The sequence below is a fragment of the Schistocerca nitens genome, chromosome 2 (genome assembly GCF_023898315.1).
Source record: "Schistocerca nitens isolate TAMUIC-IGC-003100 chromosome 2, iqSchNite1.1, whole genome shotgun sequence".
NCBI lineage: Eukaryota > Metazoa > Arthropoda > Insecta > Orthoptera > Acrididae > Schistocerca > Schistocerca nitens.
Window position 1 is genome coordinate 1,190,363,644 of NC_064615.1, and position 21,883 is coordinate 1,190,385,526.

Below are 21,883 nucleotides of genomic sequence, written 5' to 3' on the forward strand. Positions count from 1 at the left end.
AAGGACTGTGTCCTAGTCAAATGCCACTCAGTATATTTCCTGTAACTACCTCATGGCTTACTATTTAGGATCTAATAATTCCAACAACAATTTCCTTTGTGTATTTGATGACCAGTACTTTTTTTAAAAATTTGTCTTGGAAATCATCCCACAGTTTGAAAGCTGCAGAATGAGCTGTTCCCCATTCTGCCATGTCACCTGCCAGATAACAGTGCCAAATCTATCTTTCTGGATATCTAGAGAACACCCACAAAAAGTAAGTCAGATGCACTTCCCCACCTACGAGGGTGGTTTGAAAAGTTCTCGGAACGAAATAGGAAAAAAGTGCTTCTATCACTGAAACATTTTTTATTTTTCAATGTAGTCTCCTTGTAGATTAATGCACTTGGTCCAGTGATGTTCCAGTGCCTTGATCTCATCTTGCAAATGAGTTTCCTCCAGGCCTCAAAATAGTTGTCGACTCTGGCTACCAATTCTTTGTTTGAAGCGAATCTTCATGTACCAAGAAAAATTTTCAGTTTTGGGAAGAGATGGAAGTCTGATGGAGCCGTATCACGTGAATAAGGCGGGCGTGGCAACAGTTCATACCTTAGTTTGTGTAATTTTGTCATGGCGGTGGCACACGAGTGTGGGCGCGCATTGTCTTGATGGAAGGTGACTTTCTTCCTTACTAAACCTGGCCTTTTTTTTCATATCTTTGTAGCAATTTGTCCAGGAGGTTAGCGTAGTATCCCCAGTAATTGTTTGCCCAGTTTGGAGATAATCTACAAATAGAATCCCCATCACATCCCAGAACACTGATTCCATGACCTTTCCAGCTGAAGGAAAATTCTTTGCTTTCTTTGGGGGGGGGGGGGGGGTGAAGAATCACCATATTTTCACTGCTTTGACTGTTATTTTGTGTCTGGGGTATAGTAGTGCCCCCAAGTTTCATCTGTGGTCACAAACCGGCGCAAGAAATCTTGTTCATTTCTCCTAAAACGGACCAACATTGTACCGATATGTCCATTCTCAAGCATTTTTGATCCAGCGTCAAGAGGCGCGGCACCCATTTTGCGGATAATTTTTTCATTTCTAATTCTTCAGTTAAAATGTGATATATCCTTTCAGATGACATCCTGCAAGCATGAGCAGTTTCACACACTTTCAATCGACGATCCTGTGACCATTTTGTGCACTTTTGCAATGATTTCTGAAGTAGTGGCACCTCTTGGCCAACCACTGCACGGATCATCATCTAAGCTCTCCCGACCATATTTAAATTCATTTGTCCACTTGGCAACAGTTGAGTATGAAGGAGCACAGTTCCCCAGTGTATTCTGGAAATCGGCATGAATGTCCATTTCTTTCATACCTTTCTTTATGAAGTACTTGATCACTGCTCAAAGAATCTCACTTTTTTCAATCTTCGCAAATCACTATGCAGAAATGTCACCGCCACAGCTCTCTTCCAGGAACACTGACGTGGCACGGGTTTACAGGCAACAGTCCAATGAATAGCACGTGAATGACTCCTTGCGCTAGCGCTGACTTCTCGTGGTGATTCCGACAACTTTTCAAACCACCCTTGTAGCTTAAATTTTGGAAACTGTTTAGGCAAATTCAGCCCATTTCCTAAATGTAGTTCCTTGAACAAATCTACCAAAATACAATTTTGTTAAGTGTTATGTTAGTTTTTCCTAATCCATTCTACAGCTTTTAAAACTTGTTTGATTTTCTATAGTACTCCAACAGAGTTAGGTATATCATTAAGAGTGTCAATCCTGTCCTGGGCTCTCCGTTCCACTAGTTCTTGTAGCTACTTCTCCAAACTAGTCCATGTATTCTCTGTTATTACTGCTCCCTTATATCCATTACTATGCTTTAACAATGGGAAAATAAAATAAATATCTACATAAGCTCTTGGAGCAAAGCAATCTAAGTATCCAAAAATGTTTTGATTCTTTTTGTCGGTTAACTCTTTAAACTGCTCTTGGAACTCATTCCTGACTAAGTCAGATTATTTGATTATCTCCATTTTCAACTCCTTGAATAGAGATGTTATGGTTGTTTGTAAACCTTTTAACTCTTCCCTTTGGGTGTTAATACCATTAGACAACTCTTCCCCTTGGGTTTTAATACCACTAGACAAACCTTCCCCTTGGGTTTTAATACCAATAGATAACTCTGTCTTTAACACAAGATTACTGTTAGTCAGCTCTTCTTTGGTGGCTTTAATATTACTAAGTAATGCTTCTAATTGTTTTCTTTAAATTTCTGGTGAACTGCCTTTAATATCTCACTCCCCCCCCCCTCTCTCAATAGAACTTAAATAGTGTCACTTTGCTTTGACACCACTACACAACACCAGTGAACTTTGTTTGTCTAACCATGCAATGATCAAAGGAAACCCAGTTTTGGGACAAGTACAGCTGAGTAGCTCGCCTAGCTGCGATGCCGATGCGTAACAAAGTTGATGTGGCGATGAGTCAGTGTGTTCGTGGCTGGACCTCCCAATGCCACCTCTGTGATGAACTCTGGGTGCTGTATCATCACACCCGTAGCCCTCTGATCTCAAACAGGAAATCTTCTGTGTCATCAAACAGATTTCCTTCTTCTGCCATGCCCAGTTGTGCTCTAGTATGGGTGTATTTACAGTTGTTGATCCCTTCATTAAAATTTAAACTTGTTTGTTCTCAATTTATTTGATAACTGTTTTGTACAACTACACTATATGGTTTCCACTCCACAGTAATGGCATATTTTTGCATTTTCTTTTCCAAAAATTTTTCTCAAAATCTTCTTGTTCAGATTATCTCTCCCTTCCTTCAGCACCTCTAATTCACATCCTAGTATGTATGCCAAACAAAGTTAAACACGGTCAGGGAAGTGTGATTTGTGGAAAATATGATCTATCACCGTCTCGGCCTCAATGATGACGTACTAATAAAATTTCTTGTAGTCACCTATTTAGATGATTTACTCATTCGGATCCGCAAGGCAGAGCCAAATAGCTGTGTTCCAGTAAAAGTTTATGGACTTCGTCTACCCTTGTGTTGTTTGGGTGCTGAAACAGTGCAGATTTTCTTGCAGACTATTACACTAACTCAGAGGAATACCACTTGAACTCCTGAATTAACTTTTCTTAATACAGTAATTCATTACTTTCATTCACAATTACTTTTACAGTCCTCAAAATATGTTATTAAGACTGACTGATCTTTACATCATCTTAGTTTGGACAAGATTCAACTGACAGTTAATTAGACTTTTGCTTGTCACACTGTTTACACAGTTATATATCTAAAAACAAAGATGATGTGACTTACCAAATGAAAGTGCTGGCAGGTCGACAGACACACAAACAAACACAAACATACACACAAAATTCAAGCTTTCGCAACAAACTGTTGCCTCGTCAGGAAAGAGGGAAGGAGAGGGAAAGATGAAAGGATGTGGGTTTTAAGGGAGAGGGTAAGGAGTCATTCCAATCCCGGGAGCGGAAAGACTTACCTTAGGGGGAAAAATATTCAAATATGTCTGCTTGTGTCTGCATATGTGTGGATGGATATGTGTGTGTGTGCGAGTGTATACCCGTCCTTTTTTCCCCCTAAGGTAAGTCTTTCCGCTCCCAGGATTGGAATGACTCCTTACCCTCTCCCTTAAAACCCACATCCTTTCGTCTTTCCCTCTTTCCTGATGAGGCAACAGTTTGTTGCGAAAGCTTGAATTTTGTGTGTATGTTTGTGTTTGTTTGTGTGTCTGTCGACCTGCCAGCACTTTCATTTGGTAAGTCACATCATCTTTGTTTTTAGATATATTTTTCCTACGTGGAATGTTTCCCTCTATTATAACCATATGTTTACACAGTTATCATGACAAGCCTTTTCTGTGTGTCTGCAGAACACCTCCAAACCACGAAGTCAAGGAAAAAGTGGCCTCACAACAGGTGCAGATGTTAACTTGCTGTCCCATTTCATAGATGTGATGGATCCGTGTCTTTCACCAAAACTGCACGTGTCGCAAACCGTTCCTAACATAGTGTGATTTTCGAGACTTAAACTGGTAATAAAAGCAACTTTTTTCAAATCTCATGAGCATCTTTTATGATTCTGAAGGATCATGAGATATATTCTTTTATGAAAATTGACATGTCATTTCTCTCTAGGGACAAACACATCAAAGCCACCATCGACTTTCCAGTGCCCTAGAATCTGAAGGAGCCCCATCCTTTTTTGACAAGTTTTTGTATTATACCAAGTTTATTTCTGAGGCTGTGAGCACCTGCCATGCCTTAATTGACTTTACCAGAAGGGTGTTAACTTTGTCTGGTCTGTGGTTTGTTGACAGGCTTTTAAGCCCCTCGGGCAGTGTTCGTGCTCTGTTCACTGTCCGACTTCTTTTATGCTGAGTAAACCTTTAACTCCGGCCTGTGACATGTCCCAGTACAGCTTTAGTGTGGTTCTGTTGTATCGGAAAATCAGATGGCACTGAACGACCCATCACTTTTGCATCAGACATGCTTTCCACGGCTCATTGTAATCACTCACAGGTGGAAAAGGAGCTGCTGATTATTGTTCTTGGAATTTAAAAGTTTCGATTTTCCTCATACAGTCTTTTCTGGGGAGAGGATTTATTATCCCCACCAGAGGACATCGCGATGGAGGTGGATCAGCTGGCTCAGGTAGCACAGTGGACTAGTGCGAACTACTGTCACAGAAGGCACATACAGTGGTCATATGGACAAACCCTCTGACAGAAGTGTTTACTTGCAGGTGACTCTTTGAGTTCAACAAATGTGAACCTCACTTCGTGGCTCGTGCTGTATGCTATTTCCGGGTGCTCAGTTGCCAGCCACTTGTGCCTGCCATGTTTTGTATTTAGCCACATGCACATCTGTGTGGTTTCGTACTTTCTGCTTCCCTGTGGAGTGACACACACAGTGAATTTTTATTTCCTCTTACTGCGTGCTAAGAGAGTTTTTTAGTGGTGGTGTCCCACCTCTGCAGATTCTAAACTCTCTTACATTGTAGTGGCATTTTCTTGTTCCATATTAGATCTTTTTGATAGAATTTACTACCTGCTTTAATTCTGTGAGTGATTTCCTCATCTACAGAACCAGTATCAGAAACAGCATTGCCGAAATATTTGAAATTATGCGTCACTTGTAGCCGTTTCACCTCGATTTCAACCTGTTCCATCAGTTGCCTGTAGTGTTTCGTGACTGTTGCCTCACTTTCCAGCTGGCTGAAGATGAGATTACAAAAGAGTCTGAAGATTCACTTTTTATGTCAGTTCCAAAGGCTTTGACCATTTCTCCAGTTGTATTATCAGTAACAACCAATTTTCCACTTTTGATGTATTTCCAAGTGTGTTCTACACCATTCCAGTGTCTGACCCATTTTCACGGTCAAACTGATGTGATACAGTATTTCCTTCTTATGTGTGCTGCATGTCATTTAGATTTAACTAATGATCTAAGTAAGGCTTTCAAGTTTCTTTAATCTTATTGTTGTCTGTGATGAGATATCCATTATTTCAGGTAGGTACTTGCAATGTTCCTTATCGCTTTTGCATCATCCCACTTAGTATTTTCTTATTGCCCTTAACATCCTCCATCAGTTAATCACTCCTGTCCTTCAGCCAGCTTCTCCATTCTTCTGTAACAACTAGACTTGCTTTTTCTGAGCTATTTAGTACAGTCCTTATTATAGTCAGTCTTAACTTTATTTTCAAAATATGATGTTCTTGTTCAGTATAGTAGTCATTTCCTTCCATTTTCTTGTGCCACCAGTTCACCCACAGACCTTCTCTTGAATTTTCTCTCTTTCACAGTTCAGTCAATTGTATTCATACTCTTCTATAAATAGGAACATTTCTGATGGTACTCATCGTGTTTTGAATTTTTTATGACAACTCTTGCTAAATGAGCACAAGACACTACTGCAATGCTGTTCTTGAAAAATTTGGAGATTAGTGTTTGCAGTAGGTTCAACTGCATGCCACTCTTGTTTTACAGGAAGCAACAAAAAGACTAATAGAAAAAATGAAACAAGAAGAAAAACTGCTAGATGAGCCATGTGATTTATTGGTTGGGGAAGTCAGAGAGGAACAGGACCTTAGTACAAAACCTCTTGGGAAAACAAGCAGAGTCAGAATTCAAACAGCCTCAAGAGGTGGGTACATTTTTGTGTGTATATGCCTGGAAGCATGTGTGCATTGGCTTGTAATTGTATTTAGTAAAGACACAGTGTGCCAATATCTGTGTATAGTCAGCAATAAAAATTTTATATTTGTAATTGTAAATCACTCTTACTATCATCAGCATTTTCTTTTTAGTAATGCGCAAAGCATCTGCACGTCGTGTCTTTGGTAGTATGAATGGCCCTGCCGAAGATGACGATGATGATGATAGCCTAGATTCAGATTCAGATCTCCTACTTGATGGTGATGGATCAGAGCTTCTGGGAACTGATGAGGAAGAGGATGAAGTTCTTGGCCTCGGAGTTGACTCACAGGCAAAGCAAGCAGATATACACAGTGATGATGATTTCTGAATTCTTCACAGAGAAATACAGCTAGCTTGTGCCTACATAATAGTTTTTGCTTTGTAGTCATTTCTACACTCTTACATTTGGTTTGTACGAGACTTAGAGAAGCACTCATAAAAACATTTCTTCAAATCAAAATTTCCTTTTACGAGAAAGAGCAATAATTAAACTATTTTTCTATGTATTTGCTGCCATTGTTCAGACATTCATCATAGTGGGAAGCCAACTTTTTTTACACCTTCTTTGTAGAAAAATGATGCCAGCAAAGACAGCCACTGTTTTTTGTGTAATCATCACTGTTAAAGAGCCTTTCTCCAAAATCGTGCTTTGGGTTAAGGAACAAGTAGTAGTCTCGGAAGGTGAAAAATAGGGCTGTATAGCAAGTGATTGAACTGCTCCCCACCGACAAGATGATTAAGCAAACAGAACAGCAATGATGTCATGAAGCAATACAATGCCTTGACTGAACATTCCATGCCTTTTGTTTTGAATTGCCCCAGTTTTACACATGGTGACCACTTGTTGAAGTGTGGTTTTGGAGTAAGGCACTTTGACAGCAGTTGCAATGCAAAAAATGGTGTTCAGCAGTGGCTGTCTTCATTGGTGGCATCGTTCTATGAAGAGGGCAGGAAAAAGTTGGTTTCTCACTGTGGAAGATGTATGAACAATGGTGGCAACTATGTGGAAAAATAGTTTAAGAAATGATATTTCTTGTAAAGATAAATTTTGGTTTGAAAGAATATTGTTATGAGTTTATTCCAAAACGTATTTTCTTTCCAGACACATCTCATATCATTTCACACTACTTGTTATGCCAATATGCTGAAACACATTTAATATAGCTGTAACTCAGATCTTATCATATAGACTGACAGCGTTAAAATTATGAATTTATTAAATGTTGATGTTAAATCACAAACATTTGAATTTCACATGTTTGCCCTGAGTAATGTTTCAATATGTCAGATGCTCTATGCAAATGAATTTTTATGTAGTATTTAAATATAAAATAATTCACTTTGTATTATGTATTGAGTTATTTTACTCTTCTGTTATAAGACTGAGACTATGCAAGTCAAGTTTTCTTTTGCAAGTACACTAATATTTACTATCAAAATATAGCACAAGCTATAAAAACATTTTATTTCGTTTCCATTATTTTAGTTGTATCTTTGCATCACGTAAGTTCAGTTAAGGGGAAACTAGAAATTTACCGAAATGGTTAATCGTCATCTCGATTCTGGATGAAAATCTTGATTAGCCAGGGTCCTAACCTGTCAGAGCACAGTTCCAATCTTTGTAACAGGGCAGAGAGCGAAGAGGGTAGAAGATGCAGGAAGACATGGAAAAGCTTGATGGAGAATGAGCCAAAGGAGCAGTTGTGTGGATACATAACATTCCAGTTTTTGCTACCAGTTTGACTTCTATAAAGGACCTTCGAATGAAAACGAATGTATTTTATTGAACTGAAAAGAGAATACCCTTGACAAAACTATAGAATTACAAGAAAAGAGAATGTTTGAGCCAGGACTTCTCTTCAGAACTGAAAGTTCTGATGGCGACAAAAAACTATTTTGGAACCATTAGTTCGTTCACCGAGGAGGGACAGATGGGTAAAGAGAGACAGGTCACTCAAGCTCAATCTTGACAGGTGTCCACTTGTTGTGAGAATGAAAAGAGACAAAAGACTGAATGGGGGGACATAAGAGAAAGAAGAAGATTACAATGGTAATCACAGTCCACAGCTGGTAGAAGGACTGAGGGAGAAGACAAGGTGGGTTGAGAAGAAGAGACGAGAGAAGTGAGATGTGGAACAAATACTGCAATAAAGAACTAAAAAGAAGGCAGAAATGGAGATGGTAAAAAATCCAAAGAGAGAAACAGAGGAGCAGATGAACATAGAAAAGTAATAAAATGACGAGAAAGAAATAACAGGAAAAAATAGAAAAGAAAAGGTGGAAGGAGAAGAAAGGGAAAGAATAAAAAAAGACAGAAATATGGTAAAAAATGAATAAATAAAGAAACACTACCAATGAAACATGTATTAAATATATAAAGAAGTAAAATAATGTTAAGGTTTGTTAAAATAAGTCCGGGAGAGTGCTGGGATGTAAGAATAGTTGAAAAGCAATTCCCATAGCTGAAGTTCAGGTGATCCAGTGCTGGGCAGCAGCATACTAATGGTCAGTGCAGTGAAGCAGAAGCAAGCAGTCGGGGTCCCTTGAGTCATGCAGCAGAGCATGCTCAGCAACTGGGTACTGCGTATCTCCAAGTCGTTCTGCGTCTGTTTGTGCACTCAGCCATTTGGGGGAGGTCATTTTATATAAGATGCCTTGCAGTAAATATGTAGTTTGTAGGTAACACGCGCGATTTCACATGTTACTCTGCTTTTAATGTAGAATTTATCAGTGACAGAGCAGGAGTAAGTGACAGGAGGTGGTTCATAGAGCAGGTTTTACAGTGGGAACAATTGCTGGGTAGGGAACCTTGGGGTAAAGATAATGGTCCTAGACTGTCACAATGGCTGAAAACGATGTTATGGGGGTTAGGAGAGCAATGGGAGGACACACTGGGTGGTATGGCAATTATATCAGGGAAGAAATTATTTAAAAGTAGTCTTGATTGCTGCTGATGTTAACTTCTGACTGGTTTCAGCCCTTTAATTATTGGCCATCATCATAGTTTGCACCATTTGGATGACAGCAATGGCTCCTGACCCGCTGTGGATGCTCACTGTAACTGGTCAGAAGTTAGCATAGCCTGTGATCAAGACTGCTTTTAAATAATTTTATCGCAATAAGATTGCTGTTCTCTGAAAATGTTGTTAATATCAGGGAAGGGTGATCTCATTTTAGGGCTTCACTTGAGAAGATTATAACCTCGATGGGGGGACTAAGTGGAAAGTAGGTACCTTTTTTTTTTTTTTTTGGGTGGGTGGGTGGGCAGTGGGAACTGTATTCACTAGAGAGCAAGAGGAAAAGACTGTTTGTGGACAAGATGTGTGAGGTAGTTGTGGGAGAAGAAAGCCTTGTAGATAATATTTGTACAGGTGCTGAGGAATTGACCATGGAACACATTGTTTGCCATGCCATGGATGCCTAAGCTGTAGAGAAGGGAATGTTTGTCTAGAAGGGTGGCAATTGTTAAAATAGAGGTATTGCTACATATTGGTTTGTTTTTATGTACTGAGGTTTGGATGTGACCTTCAGTGAGATGTAGGTCAACATCAAGGAGGATAAAGTGTCTTTGGACCTGGACAAAGATTAGGTTAATTTGAGTTTCAGGAAATTGAGAAATTCTTCTTCATTGAGAGACAGAATGACAAACACTTCACTGATCAAATTTGTACTGACCCTGGGTGTTAAGGAGTGCTCTTACCATGTAGCCCATAAAAAAAATGGCATAGGGTGGGCCCATCCTGGTTCTCCTAGTGACTCCCTGACTTCTTTATGGTCTGGACCTCAAATGATAATTGTGGGTAAGGATGAAGTCTGCTAGGATGAGACACTGAATAAGGTTTTAGGGACACTGTCATGCATATTGAGAAAAATAGTGCCCTAGAGCTGAGAGATTGTGTGGACGGAGGGTATTAGTGTAGAGTGAGGTTACTAAATAGTGGCAGAGGCATAGGAATGGATTTGACACGGTCATGTAGCTCGAGGCATTTTGGGAAGTTGCAAACCACCATCAGGTGCACAGGAGAGGATATGTCCCATTGTACCAGTTATTAGGGTTTCTTCCTGTTCCATTCATGTATGGAGCAGAGAAGATTGACTGTCTGATGCCTCTGTGCAAGCAGTAATTATTCTAATCTTATCTTCATGATCCCTGTGAGAGTGATACGTAGGAAGTTGTAGTATATCCCTAGAGTGGCCATTTAAACCCGGTTCTTGAAACTTTGTTTATACACTTTCTCAGCATAGTTTACGTCTGTCTTCAAGAGTCTGCCATTTCAGTTCTTTCAGTATCTCTGTGACACTCTCCCATGGATTAAACAAATCTGCAACCATTCGTTCTGCACTTCTCTGTATACGTTCAATATCCCCTGTTAGTCCTATGTGGTACAGGTCTCACACACTTGAGCAGTATTCTAGAATGGGTTGCACGAGTGATTTGTAAGCAATCTTTTCTGTAGAGTGATTGCACTTCCCCGGTATTCTACCAATAAAACCAAGTCTACTACATGCTTTACCCACAACTCTACCTGTGTGATCGTTCAATTTCATATCCCTAAAAAAGGGTTACATCCAGGTATTTGTATGAGTTGCCTGATTCCAACAGTAACTCATTGATATTATAGTCATAGGATATTACATTTTTACATTTTGTGAAGTGCAAAATTTTACATTTCTGGACATTAAGAGCTAGTTGCCAATCTGAAATCTCTTCAAGATCTGACTGAATATTTATGCAGCTTCTCTCAGGTAGTACTTCATTACAGATAACAGCATCATCTGCAAAAAGGCCAATTTAGTATTAATATTATCTGCGACACAATTCCCTGGGGCACATCCGAAATTACTTCTGCATCGGATAATGACTCTCCATCAAGATAACATGCTGTGTCCTCCCTAACTAAAAGTCCTGAATCCAGTCACAAATTTCACTTGATACCCCATATGATTGTGCTTTCGGCAATAAGCATAGTCAAATGCTTTTCGGAAATCAAGAAACACTGCATCTACATGGTTGCCTTGGTCCAAAGCTTTCAATATAAACGTGAGAAAAGTGCGAGTTGAGTTTCACATGATCAATGTTTTCGAAAACCTTGATGGTTGGCATTGAGGAGGTCATTCTGTTCAAGATACCTCACTATGTTTGAACTCAGAATGTGTTCTAAGATTCTACAACAAATCGATGTCCAGAATATTGAACGGTAGTTATGTGGATCATTTCTACTACCCTTCTTGTAGGTGGATGTATCTGTGCCTTTTTCCAAGAACTGGGCACAGTTTTTTATTTGAGGGATCTACAATAGCTTAGAGTGAGAAAAGGGGCTAACTCAGCCAGAAATTCAGTATAGAATCTGACAGGGAGTTCATTGGGCCCTGGAGCTTTGTTCAATTTTCACAATTTCAGCTGTTTCTCAACAATGACACTAATACTTACTTCATTTATCTTTGCAGTGGTACGAGGAGTAAATTGGGGCATTTCTCCTGGGTTTTTCTTTGTAAAGAAACATTTGAAACCGAAGTTTGCATTTGCTAGGGACTGGGCACTAACTTTGCTGCCACGAGCAGCCTTTACATATGACCAGAATTTTTTTGGATTTTATGAAACACCATTTGACAATATTCTGCTACGGTAGTCACTGAAGGCATCACACATTGCTCTCTTGACAGCCGAACGCATTTTGTTTGGCATCTCTCTGTGTGTTGCCCTACACTTTGTTTTACACCTCCTCTGCAGTAATCTCTGTGTAACTGGTAGTTTATATTTTTTTTAAATAATTGCTAAAGTACTACTGTTTGCCTAAGAGCATCAAATGCTAAATACACAAAATAAATAAATACCAAAGATATAGAATTTGATGCCTCATCTGTAGTTCTCTGACATCAGAACAGACTGGTGTCGTATAATACCAGGAATGTTTATTGGTAATATATATTATTTCTGGGCACAATTTAAAAATGTGTGTGCAACTGCACTGGTTTTACAACTTCTGTTTATTTACAACTATATATATTATCAGGTGACATTACCACATCACATGCTAGACACCAAAGCCAGTACTTCAGATATCATTTCTATTTTGCAGATATTGTGAACAACAGTTGTCTGTCAAAACCAGTTCTGAATAAACTAAACTGTTTTGTGCAAATGAAAATGTTTTATGTTTGTGTCTGTCCTGATGGAGTCTACACTATACTAACAAATGGCTAACCCAGTTTGTGGCACCCATTCCAGTTGCAGGCTGCCTATCTAACTACTTTCAGGAGCAACAAAAATTTGAATTTCAGTATTTCATACAGTTATCAAGAAAATTTAAAAATTTGGAATGCTTTCACGGTCTACTCACAAAAGAAGTATGACCTTCAGTCAGAGTTTAACACAGCGAGACAAATACTACAGTTAGAAACTGTTTATCTGTCTCGAGACAGTGTAACTCACCGCCAAAATACGCAGATTATATACGGCCCGTATTTGAGAATGTGAGAGTACTTAGTGACTTGCGACAAACTTAAACATAATTTCAGACCTTCACAAAACTTTTTCACTGACACACCACACAAAGTGATGAAAGGAAAAAGGTTTATTGCTTACTACATCTTCACTGTTCTTGCAGTAAAACTTGAGCATTGGGCATGACATTTTAATTTATTACTTCTTTTGTACGAATTATCTTTGCAGCACATTTTGAGGCAGTGTCCATATATAGTAAAGCACTGTAGGACATACAGTTCAGGAAATATGACACCATAAATGTTAAGATGTGTGAAAAACTAGCTTTCACTTATAATGGACCACAATTTACCCAGAGGATACCGACGAGTATTTGGTGGTGAGATCATGTGGCAACTTCCAACAGACTTAAATAATTCCAAACCTTTTCTAAATTTCACTTACATGCTTAACATCAAGTATCTAACACATTAAACAATATAAAATCTGGAATGGAATACAACAATACTATGAAAAGGGTAGGTTGCTACTCACAATGCAGTGGAGTCACAGATAGGCATCTCAAAAAGACTGACAGAAAGTGATTACAAGCAGTAGTAGCAGTGCATGATGCGAGAGGCAACTGAGTGGGTGTAAGGAGGGTCTGGGGCAGGGGACAGGAGGGATACCAGAGTGGAGGACAGTGAAGTACTGCTGGAGAGCGTGCAAGGACAAGGTGGAGAGAGGGTAGGGCAGCCAGGTGCAGTCGCTCGGTAATGAGGGGGTGGGGAGGAGAGGGGTTGGGGAAAATGAGAGAAATAAAAGACTAGGTGTGTTGGTGGAATAGAGGGCTGTGTAGTGCTGAAATGGGAACAGGGGAGAGGCTAGATGGGTGAGGACAATGTCTAATGAAAGTTGAGGCCACAAGGGTAAAGGGAACATAAGATATATTGCAGTGAGGTTCCCACCTGTGCAATTCAGAAAAGCTGGTGTTGATGGGAAGGATCTGTATGGCACAAGCTGTGAAGCAGTCATTGAAATGAAGAACGTCCTGTTGGGCAGCATGCTCAGCAACAAGATGGTCCACTTGTTTCTCAGCCACAGTTTGTCGTTGGCCATTCGTGCAGACAGACAAGACAGACAGTTTGTCAGTTGTCATGCCTACATAGAATGCAGCACGGTGGTTGCAGCTAGGCTTGTAGACCGTGACTGGTTTCATCGGTAGCCCTACTTTGATGGGATAAGTGATGTTTGTGACCGGACTGGAGTAGTTGGTGGTGGGAGGTCTTGCAGCTAGATCTATTACAGGGGTATGAGCCATGAGGTAAGGGGTGGGAAGCAGGGGTTGTGTAGGGACGGACAAGTATATAGTGTAGGTTCGGTGGATGGCGGAATACCACTGTGGGAGGGGTGGGCGGGGTAGTGGGTAGGACATTTCTCATTTCAAGGCACAACGAGAGGTAATTGAAATCCTGGTGGACAATGTGATTCAGTTGCTCCAGTCCTGAGTGGTACTGAATTATGAGGGGAATGCTCCTCTGTGGCCGGACAGTGAGACTCTGGGAAGTAATGGGTGACTGGAAAGATAAGACATGGGAGATTTGTTTTTATACAAGGTTGGAAAGATAATTACAGTCTGTAGTGGCCTCAGTGAGACCCTCGGTATATTTTGAGAGGGACCATGCATCACTAAAGATGTGATGACTGTGGGTGGCTAGGCTGTATATACTTGGTATGGAATGGATGACAGCTCTCAAAGTGGAGGTATTGCTGGTGGTCATTAGATCTGATATGGACAGAGGTACTGATGCAGCCATCTTTGAGGTTGATGTCAACATCTAGGAAGCTGGCTTGTAGGTTTGAGTAGGACCAGGAGAAGTGAATGGGTGAGAATTTGTTGAGGTTCTGAAGGAACCTCTCCCTTGATCCAGTTCGCAAAGATGTTGTCAATGAATCTGAACCAGGTGAGGGATTTAGGATTTTGGGCGTTTAGGAAGGATTCCTCTAGATGACCCATGAATAAGTTGACATACGAGGTGTATTCAAGTTCTAAGGCCTCCGATTTTTTTTCTAATTAACTACTCACCCGAAATCGATGAAACTGGCGTTACTTCTCAACGTAATCGCCCTGCAGACGTACACATTTTTCACAACGCTGACGCCGCCATGATTCCATGGCAGCGGCGAAGGCTTCTTTAGGAGTCTGTTTTGACCACTGGAAAATCGATGCGGCAATAGCAGCACGGCTGGTGAATGTGCGGCCACGGAGAGTGTCTTTCATTGTTGGAAAAAGCCAAAAGTCACTAGGAGCCAGGTCAGGTGAGTAGGGAGCATGAGGAATCACTTCAAAGTTGTTATTACGAAGAAACTGTTGCGTAACAGTAGCTCGATGTGCGGGTGCGTTGTCTTGGTGAAACAGCACACACGCAGCCCTTCCCGTACGTTTTTGTTGCAGTGCAGGAAGGAATCTGTTCTTCAAAACATTTTCATAGGATGCACCTGTTACCATAGTGCCCTTTGGAACGCAATGGGTAAGGATTACGCCCTCGCTGTCCCAGAACAAGGACACCATCATTTTTTCAGCACTGGTGGTTACCCGAAATTTTTTTGGTGGCGGTGAATCTGTGTGCTTCCATTGAGCTGACTGGCGCTAAGTTTCTGGATTGAAAAATAGCATCCACGTCTCATGCACGTCAACATTGCTTGGCAACATGCCACACGGGCAGCCATGTGGTCGTCCGTCAGCATTCGTGGCACCCACCTGGATGACACTTTTCGCATTTTCAGGTCGTCATGCAGGATTGTGTGCACAGAACCCACAGAAATGCCAACTCTGGAGGCGATCTGTTCAACAGTCATTCGGCGATCCCCCAAAACAATTCTCTCCACTTTCTCAATCATGTCGTCAGACCGGCTTGTGCGAGCCTGAGGTTGTTTCGGTTTGTTGCCACCTGAGGTTGTTTCGGTTTGTTGCCACACGATGTTCTGCCTTCATTAAACTGTCGCACCCACGAACGCACTTTCGACACATCCATAACTCCGTCACCACATGTCTCCTTCAACTGTCTATGAATTTCAATTTGTTTCACACCACACAAATTCAGAAAACGAATGATTGCACGCTGTTCAGGTAAGGAAAACGTCGCCATTTTAAGTATTTAAAACAGTTCTCATTCTCGCCGCTGGCGGTAAAATTCCATCTGCCGTACGGTGCTGCCATCTCTGGGACGTATTGACAATGAATGCGGCCTCATTTTAAAACAATGCGCATGTTTCTAACTCTTTCCAGTCCGGAGAAAAAAAATCGGAGGCCTTAGAACTTTAATGCACCTCGTAGTATGAAGCCATGTGGGCACTATACCCCAGATTTGTTTTTAGGTAATGCCTTCAGAGGAGAAGTAATTGTGGGTGACAATATAGTAGGTCATGGCAACTAGGAAGGAGGTTGTTGATTTGAAATCCATTGGGCATTGCGAAAGGTAGTGTTCATTACCTGACAGTTTGCACGCAACAAGTAAATGTGTTATTTTCAAAGATTGCCCAGTCCCTAGCAAATGCAAACTTCAGTTTCAAATGTTCTTTTACAAAGAAAAACCCAGGAGAATTGTCCCAATTTACTCCTCGTACCACTGCAAAGATAAATGAAGTAAGTATTAGTGTCATTGTTGAGAAACAGCTGAAATTGTTAAAATTGAACAAAGCTCCAGGGCCCAACGAACTCCCTGTCAGATTCTATACTGAATTTCTGGCTGAGTTAGCCCTTTTTCTCACTCTAAGCTATTGTAGATCCCTCAAATAAAAAACTGTGCCCAGTTCTGGGAAATTCACTTTGCCGTTTGGTAGTATATGGAAATGTTAATTTGCCTGAGTATGTTAGATATTTTCATTTATGCATTACCATTTAAACTAGCATTTTTCTTAAAAAAAAAGGAAGGGGTGCAATAAAAATATCGAATATTTAAAGCAAGCTCAACATTTAGTTTCCAGTCCTAAAAAGACTATTTGAAAAACTATAATAAAACTATTGAAAAGTCCTGGAAAAACCAGGGAAATTTAACCATCCAGTAGAGTGGCCACTTTACATATTTAGTGGTGCAATATTCAGGTATTTCTGATTGTTGACTGCACCTCACAAATTCAAGTACATTTCCACATCCGAAATTCTAGGAATGACATGGAGATTTCTTGTTCATTTTTAGAGGTACTATTCTTCTTGTAGGTGGATGTGATCTATGCCTTTTTCCAATTGCAAAACACTAGATACAGCACAACAATATTCCAGATATGAAGCACATGCATTTTATATCAACCCCTAAAATAAAATAAAATTAATTGATTTGAGCATCACAACTGTTTGAGTCCTTTGTCATTAGTTTTAACTGCTGGTTTTCCTTTGTAGATCCTGTACTTGTCTGTGTCAAAATGGTTTTCATCCGTAAATCGTGTTTCCTGGATTGCAAGGATTTTGATATGGAATTTTTGCAGCACGTCTGTAAGTTGTTTGATCTTGCCCAGTTTGAAGAGAGTATTAGTATTATGTGTATTGATGAAGTGTCTTTGCTTTGTGTGTAGTAATTTGGACGTCGTCTGGTTCTCAGCCTTAGGCGTAACACGATGCTCCTGGTCCTCTGGAATCCGATGACCAGGTAAAGCAAGCCTTGCGACTGGTACCCGGGGTAGTGGATTCATTCCTTTTGTTATCATCATGTTTGGTTTTCAACTTGGTGGTGGTCCTTCCGAGGAAAGATCACGAGGAATATGACTTGGCTGTTGAGATTAGAAGGTTGCTGCAGCCGCACCAAGAATATATTATTATTATTATTATTATTATTATTATTATTATTATCACCATACAATAGTTATTGTCTTCAGTCAACTTGTGATCTATCTTTTCTTTTTCACACAAACATTAAAAATAATCTTCAATAACAAAATATAGAAACAATGTAGCCATTTAATAGCAGAATTACTCAATGTATCTGAACTGACAAAGTCATATAGTGAAACCTTAGTGATATCAGAGGTTCCCCAAGGGAATATTATAGGTCCTATGCTACTTTTAATCAATATAAACGAATTAGGAAACAATGTAAGCAGCCCTTTTAGATTGTTTGGAAATAATGTCATTTACAGCCTAGTAAAGTCAATAAAAATCAAAGCAAACTGCAAAATGGTTTAGGAAATATGTCTTTATTGTGCAAAATGAGGGAATTGACCATAATAATAAAAACTGTGTAATCCTTTACTTAACTACAAAGAGAATTCTGTTAAAAATTGTTCACATGACAAAATATAACACAAATTTAAACGTTGACAATTCAACTTAATATCTAGGGATTGAAATTACAAACAACATATATTGGCCAGAATGAAATTTTCACTCTGTGGTGGAGTGTGCACTGATATGAAACTTCCTGGCAGATTAAAACTGTGTGCGGGGCCGAGACTCGAACTCAGGACCTTTTAACATATATTGGAACTGTCACACACAAACAATTGGGGAAGGCAAACCAAAGACTATATTTTACTGGCAGAACACTTAGGAGATGCAAGAAATTTACTACAAAGGCTGCCTACAATACGCCTGTCTGTTTCCTTAGGAAGCATTGCTGCACAATTGGGAACCTAATCAAATAGGATTGATGATCAGAACTGATTATGCCAATTACAAACCCACTTGCATAAGGGTCAGAGACACTAAAAATTACAGTGGTCTTGACTTTTCCTAATTTAATCAGTTATTTACTTTTTATCAGAGAAAAAAACATGGTCCCTCAAATACCAAATTGATGAAACTATGAAAGGACCACTATAGGGCTTAAGAATATCAAGACTATTAAGCTACATTACACGTTGGCTTATAAAATTATAACAGAAGACCCATTGATGAGACAGGTGATATTGTTGATAGTTGCATCTCTACCTCAAATATTGTTACCACCAGAGTTGCAAAATAGATCTGACAAGAAGATCTCATACAGTAACAAACATATCCCTGCATTACTGCCATGTCGGCCCATCCCGTAGTATGTCAGACAAGGTTTCTTCCTGACTAGTCGCTGCCTGTATGCTATATAACACACATACATCTTCATGAAAAATATATAGTTCATCACAAATTCCACTGCTTTTCTCACTGGAAACAACTCTTGAGCTTATCTATACCATTTCCTGTTGTATTGATCCTGATGGAATACAGATTGTTAAGATGGTGAGGAGCTTCTGTAGGATTTGAAAAAGCCCAACAGGCGTTACAAACTGCACCAAGAATTATACTCACAGTCTTGTGCAATAATCTGTCAAGGTTTGAATTCCAGTCATCTATGCAACTTTCGTTTGTGGTAATGTTTCATTCTGCTTCTTTTACTGCAGAGAGCAAGTTTTGCTTTGAAACAAAAATGTGATCGATAACGAAGTACTTAATAGTGAAATTAATTTATCTTCCTGAATACTTTGGATAAGAAAATCATGCTAGAAGTGATAAGTTAAGGAAGAGGAAATGTGATGGAAAAATGTACATGTGCATGGAGTGCACATGGCAGAAGTAGTCTTCCATGAGATGATGACTGACTATTAAGAACTATGCTATAAATTCATGCTGAGATAAGGAAGGAGAAAAAAATTGGAGGAGGGAGTAAGAATTGCTTATAGATGGATCAAAAGCCACAAAACAACTTGTGCTTATGACTTACTGTGGAGAATGTGATGAAACCTTATGTAAAAACTGCAATCTCATGTTAGATAATTGTAGTCCAAGTCCGTTTCCAAAGAAATTGATAAAAACCCAAGTAAAATGAGATTACTTTTAGGACACACTCAAATTCCAGAATGTCTTTCCTGTATGACATATCTAATTATGTAGTCTCTGCAAATAGCTTATCATAGAATGACTTTGATGTCATTCACTGTCATCCTGCAAGTAAAACGATTAGTTTCGTGTTCGGCAGAATCTCTCTTAACAGTTCCCCTGAGGATAGAAGATGAAAGTACATAACTGGAATAGTTTCCTATACTCTTGCAAAAATATTGTCTCTGAGAATGTCTTACATAAAGAGTTGTGTAACAGAACACTAAAATTACATCTAGATTTCACCATACAGTACATAAGATACCTTGCAATGTAACATTTTCAAGAGCTACAAGATTCTATAATGACAGAAAACAACAATAACCACTGAATCAAACACCTTCTGTGTGGATAATGGAAATTAAATTCCTTTGCTTGTACCATGAAAAAAATAGAACAGATAAAATATGGAACAAGGATATCCAATAACAATGAAACAGAAAATCTTTGGTGGAACAAAAGGAGAGACAATAAACAACTCGCCGTACAGTCAAGACGCCAAGTCATCAGCAGGCATGTAAGCCGTATCGAGAATGTTCTGGCTCTCACACATATCCTCTGCCCTGTGATATTTCACAATTGACTACACTGTGCACTGCAGCTCTAGTAGCACGAGGAATCATGTCAGGTGAAATAGTCGGCACTTGCACTCACTTTCTGCTCTCCAGTGTCTCCCTCTCACTATGTTCTGCGTCCATCTCCGCCACAGCACAGAGCTCCCTGTCGCACATTCCCGTAACGTGCACTTGGCAGCTTCCCAAACCCTCTCTCGTCACTCACTCAACCTGACACAGACCAACTCAACAGACAAGCTGCAGTGCCGGCAATGGTGCAGTCGACCGGGACAGTGCAGCTCTGCAGGTGTACCAATTTTTTGAATTTTTGCTTCCTCACTGCTTATTAACTGACCCATAAAATCACAGGAATTCAGCTGTATCTGTACTTTGCCTGTTGCTGAGATTTTAGCTGTAAACAACTTGGAGTTAATCAGCAAACTGTATACAGGCAAGCCGTGCTACGGAATTCGAGAACATCTGTATTTTAACATCTGTTTCATTCTTCTGGGAACCAGATTTCAGGTAATATATGTAAATACATTTCATTGATAATATAATAATTCTGAGGCTGGTTTCGACTTGGCAAAATGTTGAATCCGGCACTGTCAACAGTTAACTCTCACAGACAACACTGACTGTTCCCCTATTGACCACAATTTGTGACAATATCCTTCACAGAAGTTTCACAGCAACACTTATCTCTGCCATCTGGATGGTATTTCTATGACCACGATTCATAATGTACTTGTACGTACTAATCTCACTCTACAGGTATATAAGACTACTCCACATGTAAGCTTTCCGCCAGAAGGCCTTCATCTGCCTAGTAGCCTGCCTTTTGTGCTTGTCTGCGACTCAACTTCTCCCCTATATGGTGAGTAGCGATCTGTCCTTTTTTTGTAATACCATTATTATTTCTGTTGTTTGATTTTCTCTGCAGATATATAAAGTGAAGAGGATGTGCTTTACTGTCAGTCTGTCTGACTCACTCCAAAGGAGGCTGAACAGTTTACAGTCAAAATAATAATAACAGACAAAGTCAAGTTATGGCTGAATTCCTGTAATATTATGGATTTATCTATATCCTGCAAGCTGTGAAGAACGATTTGCCCAAAAGCTCAGCAATGTCCTTAATTCGGTTTATGTGCCCGTCAACACCTCGACTAAGTATATGGTGAGCTGTCACCTTTAATTCTTCATTACAGACATCGCACAACTGTTACAATTGGAAGGTAGCCTGCTGCACACCCTTAAAAAGGGAAGCAGTTCCAGTGATATAATCATATGAAGAGAATGACCCGCTACAAGAAGCTTTTAACATACATTTACCATACTGTTCCCAGGAAGACGCAGATATCTTATTGGTTGGGAGAACATATTCAAGGCCTTTAAAATTAGAGATACCTGCTGTCATCAGATAGATGAACAAAAGTTATGGTGGACAATATAAACTATTGGAGTTTCATATATTTTGACAAAAAAGGTTCTGCCACTTAAGTGGTTAACGATTTGAGAGCAGTTGAAAACTATGGTACGTGCTCTGCTATACTGTCATTTGTTTATCTCTTACATAGCAAGCTATCAACAACACACTAGATCTGACCAAAAACAGTCAGCCTTGATCCAAAGGGGGCTACACTAATATGTGAATAGATTTCAGCATAGCCCAATAATCTCCAGTCCCCCACCTTGCACACTTGTGAAATTAAACCAACATTCTCTTTTCTCTGTCAACATGCTTTTGCCAGTAATGCCAATATATACAGACATCATTGAATTATTTCACTTTCATTCTTCACTGTTTCACTATGAGACAAACATTTCCTGTACTACGTCATATTTTGTAA

The 21,883-nt window shown here is 39.7% G+C and overlaps 1 protein-coding gene across 1 annotated transcript in view; it reads left to right on the forward strand.

Moving 5' to 3' along the window:
• Nucleotides 1–17,676, forward strand: part of LOC126237532 (clusterin-associated protein 1) — a 161,199-nt gene extending 143,523 nt beyond the window's left edge. Inside the window, exons 7-10 of the mRNA XM_049947715.1 lie at nucleotides 5,999–6,155; nucleotides 6,319–6,519; nucleotides 17,032–17,124; nucleotides 17,205–17,676. Coding sequence (XP_049803672.1) covers nucleotides 5,999–6,155; nucleotides 6,319–6,519; nucleotides 17,032–17,124; nucleotides 17,205–17,236 — 483 coding nt within the window. The 3' untranslated portion in view covers nucleotides 17,237–17,676. The remainder of the gene's footprint in view (nucleotides 1–5,998; nucleotides 6,156–6,318; nucleotides 6,520–17,031; nucleotides 17,125–17,204) is intronic.
• Nucleotides 17,677–21,883: the final 4,207 nt, after the last annotated feature.